This window comes from Ixodes scapularis, unplaced genomic scaffold, assembly GCF_016920785.2.
Source record: "Ixodes scapularis isolate PalLabHiFi unplaced genomic scaffold, ASM1692078v2 PGA_scaffold44__24_contigs__length_19508400, whole genome shotgun sequence".
Taxonomy (NCBI): Eukaryota; Metazoa; Arthropoda; class Arachnida; order Ixodida; family Ixodidae; genus Ixodes; species Ixodes scapularis.
In genome coordinates this window covers 16,265,172-16,273,582 of record NW_024609873.1, presented here as the reverse complement: position 1 = coordinate 16,273,582, position 8,411 = coordinate 16,265,172, and the positions used below count along the sequence as shown (strand labels likewise).

General features: G+C 43.6%; 1 protein-coding gene across 1 annotated transcript in view; it reads right to left on the bottom strand.

Moving 5' to 3' along the window:
* Positions 1–6,772: 6,772 nt before the first annotated feature.
* Positions 6,773–8,411, bottom strand: part of LOC120845266 — a 103,472-nt gene continuing 101,833 nt past the window's right edge. Inside the window, exons 2-3 of the mRNA XM_040217098.1 lie at positions 6,929–7,279; positions 6,773–6,834 (exon numbers count right to left, since the gene is read on the bottom strand). Coding sequence (XP_040073032.1) covers positions 6,773–6,834; positions 6,929–7,279 — 413 coding nt within the window. The remainder of the gene's footprint in view (positions 6,835–6,928; positions 7,280–8,411) is intronic.

The window sequence follows — 8,411 nt, the reverse complement described above, 5'->3', positions numbered from 1 at the left end:
TCGTGAGTTTGATATTGCTGGAGAAGCACACGTGGCGACGAACGTCTTTTGAGCATGCAGCTGGAAATCATTCGTTTTGTTTGTGCACACGCTTAAGCTAGACATTCGAGGTACCCGATAATACATACGCTACCCAACTTCTAACAGAGTTAGTCATAAATCTGCCGAATTTAATGTTTGTCCCGGTTAGAGGTTTTAAAAGGTTTAACACAAGTTTCGATTAGAGTTTTAGAGTTGGACTGAAATGCGCATCTGCAATAATAGAAAACGAGCTCAAGTCCCCTGACAGAGGAGGAGTGAAATATGTATCGGGTATGTTGCTTTATATTACCCAAAGCAGGTACAGATACTCCAAAAAGTATTTCAAAATTCAAATACCGAGATACATTTGTTTCTCGGAAATTTGCGACGTTCTTCCGCGAAAACACCAAAAAAAAGTATTACAGGCTGCAAATACAGAAGTATAAAGGCATGCATTTTTTTCAAATGGTGGAAGTAAGAAGGGTGCAGTTCGTGGCGAATGAAATATACCTCTTGCGAAATCGAAGAGAACCCTAGCGGCGTAGTGCCACGCTAAGCATCTTGGGTACCCAATGGTCACTGTGAAGGTGTCGATTTGCCTGCCTCGTTTTACGACATCCCGTCATGAACAAATACAGTGCATGAATTTTCATATATGTGGCATTTCTTAAATATATAATACTATAGTTGTTATCTGCCGAAACAAATAGAATGCTGCCGCACGTTTTTTTTTAGGGTTCCCCACGTACCAGGGTTTGTTCGTGGGTAAACAGGGGCAAGAACACGTGTATCGTGTTGATCAGCCTGTTTCATCCTCTCACTGTCCTAGACCTCTTAAACGATCCGTGAACCGGGAGGGTCATGATACATTCTGGAGTTGTAGCCAGGCTGCCAGAAAGAAAGGGGACGCGGCCGCCCGTACTCCTATTCCTCGCTAAGTCTAGGCAGGTCCTTACGGCCGCTGGACGTACTTGATTCAATGGGGGCTTTCTCGAATATGAATGAGTGCAATAGGCGAGCGCGGACTTTATTTTTATGCAGTGCTGAGAAGCACTGGGGGGGGGGGGGGGGGGGGGGAGGGGCTTCGTCAACGTGGAGATTGAAATTGAAACCGTGCCACTCTTCTCCTTGGCTAGGGTGTAGTACACACTAACAAGGTCAAAGACGCCCAATTGAAACGCGCGCAATGCTGGATGGAGGAATTTTTGGTAATTGTCTTTTGAAAGTGCTGATGTATTTGTTTTTTCTCGGCATCAATTATTCCACCTACCCTTACCTCACACTCTTCATCTATTTACAACTAAAGCCGCGAATGCCGCTAAAAAATATTATCATCCCAGTGACTCACATAGGTGCTGGAGGCCCCAACGACTACCTTCCTTACAAAAAAATATTTGAGGCAGTTTATACAAATCATATCCACATCTTAACGACTTTTTCAACTCCATATCCTCTCACGTCTTATTGACAATTTTCAGTAGACTTTCTATACACTTTCTTTCAACCGAAGTCTTAGAGTACAGAGGATAGAAATGGTATAAAATTTTTATCACCACGTGTCAATAAACATTCTGTCACCATATTTCTATAAAGTTCCTATAGAGTAGAATATATAGAGTAATGAGATGCAGTGCGGAGAAGCGACATCACACTCAGTTGGAGCCTCCTTGTAGTGACTGTTGTTTCGATTGTGTTAATTAATTATCGCCTCTTGGAATGCTTTACTGTTAAAGATGCCGTTAACCAACCCTTATCAACCCCATTTCGTATGATTTATGCGAAAAGCACATGCTTGTAATCGTTTAATCTTCTGTGGTGGTCCTCGTTCAAGTGATTGCCTTCTAGTGTGGGATGTATATAGCCGTGGAGCAGTCAACGGGAGGCTACTGAATTCCTATTGTTATGAGTGCTCTATGGTGTATGTATTTCTGATGTCTTTGTATATGCATACCGCATGAAGTGAGTGCATATTTCAATAAATGTATCGCGAAAAACCTAAAATGAACATTTCGAATTTAATTTTTCTTTTCGAAAAACGCGCTTAATGTTTTTTTTAGAAAGAAGGCAGGAACGTTGCTAATATCTCTATTTCTTTTCTATAAAATGTTTATACAATTTTTACACAATTTCTATCCACAATCTATTCACCAAGTAGTTTCTTTGGTTTACTCTGGACAACTTCTTCCGTTCTTTCTGCTAATTCCGAGTTTTTAACGTAACGCCCTCTTCCTTTATTGTTATTTCTCTGTTCTCTCAACGTAACGTCCTCTTCCATCAAGACAATTTCATTTTGGGAATTTTTTCATACCGAAAAGAAAGACGAGAGAGAAACGCTACCTTTTTCTCGTCTTCTCTGTGATTATTAAAACGACAGTTGTGAGTTAGCGCTTGTACTGTCAGTTTGTTTTTGACCTTCGCGCTATTTATTTCGAAAATGCTTCCACTGCTTCAACCCACCGACTCTGCCGACGTCCGTTTCCGCCGACAAGTGTGTCTGAAACTCAGCAGTGGGTCGGAGAATCGCGATCGACATGGAATGTGCCCCAGGAAGCCACGTGCACCCAGAGGTCAGCTTTCGGGGGAAATCTACGAATATCGGCGGAGCGACATTTGGGTTATCTGAATCGAAATCTGGAGTTGGCACTCCTCCAGAACGACCAGGGAAAGACATCTGAGTGCATCGCGAACGCCCAGTGGTGGACGCGCGCCCCAAATAAGTTTATTGTGAAGCGCGGCCAAACGACAAGTGGAAGTCGCCTTAAACGGGTAAACGGCGATTTTTTCATGGTCCTCAATTTGCTTTAAATTTTTTCCAAACTCATCAGCAAACATCGTTAAAATAATTTCCAAAATATAAGGTCAAAATATTGTTTTAACGAGGTTATTGAATTTACAATTTCGGTCCTCACCGTGTTTTTCAAATCGAAAGTCTCTACTGTCAGCAACGAAAAAGTGACGTCAGTGGAAGGCATGGGTTCACTCCTTGGACTCCAGAATTCGTTCACAACTGATTCGAAGCAGTTTCATGGAGTCAAAGAAATGATCTGAAAGCTCGCTCCAGTACCTACGCTCCAGCACGGAACACATGATTGGCATATTTTATTTTTTAGACTGCTTGCTCGACTGGCAAGTCTTCCTGCCACTGTCATAGCGGCACTGAGAAGTGCGGCTATATTTGAATGTTGGCTTTTCAATCATATTCATTTGCCGATTTCACAAAAACTATTATGAATTTCGCGATAGTAAATAGCGTACCGGAAAGGGTAAAGGCCGGGGAGTCAGAAAATATAGTTAGCTGAGGCAGCTAAACAAATCGCCATAGTCGCCCTTAAAAGGACTTCAAAGCCCTTTTAAGGGCTTTGAAGTCACCGAGTGTAGGAAGATTGAACAACATAGCCGATGTTGTCTGCAGTAAGCCAATATATTCTTTACCAAACCTGTAGCAACATTAAGTAAAGGAAAAGCTCTCACAACCTCTCTATTCTCTAATATTGGTGGTTGGTACCTCTACACTCGCCTCCCCACTGATTTTCTACGTTAAGGCTGGACAACACAACGCAAACTTTTCAATGCGAAATTCACGCCGCGAAAATCTACAATTACGCGCCGCCGCGTATTTGTTCCCTGCTGAGACGAACAAGCTGCGAACGCCACCGACGCGAACCGCGCGACTGTCAGTGTTGCCACGGGGGAAAGGGAATATCCATCGAAATCAACCCCTTACAAAGCATTTTTTTTTTCAACACGTCATAGTCATAAAAATCGCATAACAAATTTGACTAAACTATGAAGTAATCTTTATTATTATACTTTTGAGTCTAAATCAGCCTTCAAATGTTTGTCGGAAAAGAGATTGTCTAGATGGGCGGCGGGGAGCATGCTTACACTGCGCATCGGAACCAGGCGGAAGCCAAACAGTGTACTACGTCGTGATTGGCCAAACACCTTCACCGCGTGTCGTCCGCTTTCGATAGCGGCGTTCGCCGGGCGAACAATAGTTACTTCTGGCAAACCGTTAAGGATGGTTCACACTGCTCCATTTTTTTACGTGAAGTTAAGTTACTAAATATTACGTTGAAGTCACCGGGACCTCTGTGCTTCATATTTAGCGATCCTGCCAGTTCAAGGAGAAAGTATGACACGCGACATTCAATACGCGGATGTTTCGGTGACTTATACGTAACGTAACTTAACGTCAGAAAATGGGACAGTGGGAATGAGCCATTACCGTGTTCCGCGTACCCTAGGAGAATTTAGAATTATGTTTCTAAGCGCGCACCCGGGTGACACCTTGACTGCGGGGCGCGTGCTTAAACGCATGCTTCAAAGGCTCGGGAGGGCCGTACGGGAACACGATAACGGATTCCTAAAAGTCTCGAATACCGAGCTCAGCTGGATATCCGGTGAACAGGCAGCTTTTGACGCCGCGGCAAGAGCGAACGCTGCCGAGCTAAGACCGTCGCTTATCCGACGCATATTCGCTTCATGGAGTTCAGCCTTTAAAGTAGCAAAAATAGAGGGCTTTGTGGAAAGATTTCATTCTTATATTTGGTCGCGTATTTTCATACTTAGTTTTTATCCGAGTAGCGGGGGCTATGACGCACGTTCGCAAAAGAGGCTGTTTTTTGTGTTTCGTAAAAACGCGACAGTTAATCTTCTATATCAAAAGTAAAGAAATACCTTAGCATAGCAGAGTATTACGATGCCATTAGTACAGGGCAAAAGCATTTCACTGCTAAGATACAAATGTCTTTTAATGTGTGTCGATGCAGAGAGACACACACTCAAATGTATCTCTAAGATGCTATCCCAAATACATTTGCTTCCCGATACTGCCCAGCCCTGAGATTACCGAACTACTTAAATTATCAAACATTTATACGGTTGATTTTATAGTGACTAAGAATTGCTGTACATATCGACTATTACTTAAAAATAACTACTTTGTAATCTGTTTTTTCCCGAAACATGAAATTATTCGGTAGCTGTCGCTTAACGCTGCATATGAAGTGAAAGCTTGTTGAATTACTCGAAATGTTTGAAGGCACACAGAACGTGTCTGATCTTGGAGAGTGTTTCAGATACCCATTTTTTTTTCAAGCAACCCCGTCAAATGATATTTGTGGTCGCTATCTTTCGGGGTAAAAAGTGTGTGATTGGGTTTGAGTGCTTGCCGAACAACGCTGATGCAGCGCTCGTGTTTCTCACAGGAGGTGGGCCTAGCTCATGCCGATCGCTGACACGAAATCCGCGTTCATCACATGTTCAGAGTTCGTGCTGAGATAATGGCAGGCTGTGATAATTGACCAAGCTGCTACCAGATGGCGTGAAGATTTCAAAAGGGTCTGTTTTGACCAAGCTACGACGGCAGTGCATCATCTACCTCCCTGTGACCGCTATAACAATAACGTTATGATACCCGTTTTTATATATATTTTTTTAGAATTCATATTTGTATTTTTGCAGTAAAGGAACAGAGACTGTGCTGCATCGCAGCAGAAACTACGAGTTATCTGAGCGCTCTCGTGCTCTGAGACAAATTCCGCTTTTCAGCCAGTATCAGCAAAGAACGGTCGCCGCTAATCAGGTTCTGCTGCGGGAAGGCAGTGACCCGCTAATACTGAAATACGGCTTAGCTTTAGTGGAAATGTTACCCTAGCTGACCGCTTTCTGGAACAACTCCAGCGTTCGTGTGGAGCCGAACCGAAAGTTAAGGATGACAAGTGGCAAAGGGTTGTTCTACAGCAAATGCTTACTTATAAACTAGGGCTCCAGGAACGCGTATCCCACTTTCGTGTTTACCGCGTTCTCGATTCCCGCTCGATTAATTGATAAGACTGTGATGCTGTGGCCTGTCTCAACCCTGTGGGAAGCGCAACAATGGAGGTTAATGCGGCAGGCCGCTGTTCTGTTGTAGGTCGCTTCAAAGCCCGACAGTCGACGGAAACCAACGCGAAAAAGGAAATGGAACACTGCAACACCCGTGAATCTTCCGCCCCCCCGAATTATTTTCTTTTCGCCAGCAATTCAGGAGTGACCGCCGGGATCGCGACATTCGACAATATCAACTGCCGGCTTCCCTGACGTCATTTGTTGCCACTTTGTGACTACGTTTTATACATAGGCAGAATAATATGATAAACGCAACTGTTTACAACTCGTTGCAAGCACCGTTCATGAACATACTTTAATGGTATTCGTTATAATACCATCAGATCCTTATTTCCGCGGACTTCCACAATGTTGTGATCTTGGTTGGAGTAGTACAGTCCAACATAAACTTTGCAAATTCGCTCCTATAAAACGAGCGATATTTACTTCTTCGTTGTTGCGTTATATGTTGAAATTTGTTGCCATTTTTGAGTACACTCACGCCCGAAAGGTGAGCGTAGCCCAATTAAACAATAGAGCGTAAATACGTAAGAAACAGCGCACAAAGATCTCAATTGCATCGCTACCTACGCCGAAGAGATAAATTAGAGAAGGCATAAAGTGTCAATTTCCCAGGGTTGGCATGCGTTCGAGACTTTACTGTACCTAGATTGTGTATTTACACCAAATTAAAGAGGTTAGAAAAGTCAAATTCGGGGGTTTTACATGCCAAACAACCGAAGGGCATCTGACGCGCCCCAGCGAAGAATTTCGACCATTTAGGAATCTTAGAGGTGAAACAAAAATGGTATATCCAATAAATTCTATATTTTGCTAGATTGCAGACGCAGTCGCCAACATAGCATAGCCTAGCGTATAGCTATACTAGACAGCTTGCTTTCTTCTGCAATGAACGTGTTAATATTTTGTGTGGTGGAATATCTGCGATCGTAAAACTAACTTTAGGCTTCTATTTTTCCACACATATGATAGCGTTGCAGATTGAAATAATAATAATATAAAAAGAAAAACTCACCGACGACAACAAATCGGACGGTGGTATTCCGCGAGTGCCCGCTGCCGAACGTCGCCAAGCAGTCGTAGAGTCCCGCATCGGCGGCCTGCACGTCGCCGATCATGAGCAGCGCCGGTTCATCGGCCGACGAGAAGTACGCCCTGCCGGACCAGACGCGTCCCGGCTGGTGCGTGGCCTGCAGGAAGTTGCCCGACCGCGAGCCCATGTCGACCGAGTACACGGGCGCCGGCAGTCCCCGCTTGAACCACGTCACGGCCGAGGCCCACGAGTCCTGCGTCGAGTGGCGGAGGTGGCACGGCAGTGCGGCGTCACCTCCCACTCGGCTGGTGACGACGGTGGCCCCCGAAGGGTCTGCAAGAAGAATGATCGACTCTCTAGTTAAAGGTGCCAAGCTGCGTTGACTTCTGAAGCACATAAAATGTAATAGTTATGAAGTTTTGGAATACCGTTAACCTTTCATTCGTGAATAAATAATACATTCATGTGGATGTTTTCAATTCAATATATTTTCCGAAAAAGGTCTGGCTTATATCTGAGACCCATTATAAATTCCTTCTTATCTTCAGTCACATGCAATACATGTCTGGTTACAATTTAGTCGAACGTTCGCCACAATGTTTCGGAGTTAATTTGACGCCTCGCGTAATTTTTGTATATTTTTAAAGACATTTTGTGCTTAAAGGCCGACTTACCAAATAATTACCTGCAAGGTGGGATAGTCCTCCTCACCACCCTTCCATTTTCTTTCGTTCGCACTCCTATCTTGACGGCGGAGGGGGGGGGGGGGGGGGGGGGGGCTCGTTTTGCTGCTTCATCTTGGGGCTGGATAAGCCGGGAGCTTATCCCGGCTTAACCCGCTCCAAGATGCAGTAACAAAAGGAGTCCTCCGCTGTCAAGCTAAAAGTGGGACGGGGAATTGTTAAGGGTGGCGAGGAGGATTTTCGTACCTTGCTGAAATGATTTTCTGTAGGTTGGGCTTTAAGTGGGATCTTACAGCACAACTAACTTATCGCACTCCGAAAAAACGGCAGCCAAAACTTATTAAACAAAGAAAAGTCTCAAAATGCGACTAATTGCGAACACCTCAAGGATACGCTAAGCATGTTTATTGCGAATTAAAGTAGATTGAAATAGTGCGTACGTAGTTTGTCAAAACCTGCATACATGCTTTGAAAAGCGTTCAAAACATGCAATGCGTCTTGAAATGTAGATAAAAAAATCCCAGTTTCACTTTTGCGCTTTAAAGGATCTTCAAACGAACTTTTGGTTTATTACTCGCTTTAGAAAATTAGTATATTTTAACATTCATTTTACACACAAAAAAAAACTGGAAACTATAAAAATTGCGGGACTATTTTCTTGTGCAATGTCTCGTCATTCAATAAATAAAAAAATACTTAATCATTTTTAAGCCTTTAATTTATTGATGACCAGGGTTTCGGAAGCTTATTTGACAATGTACGCTTCCGTACATTTACGTAAT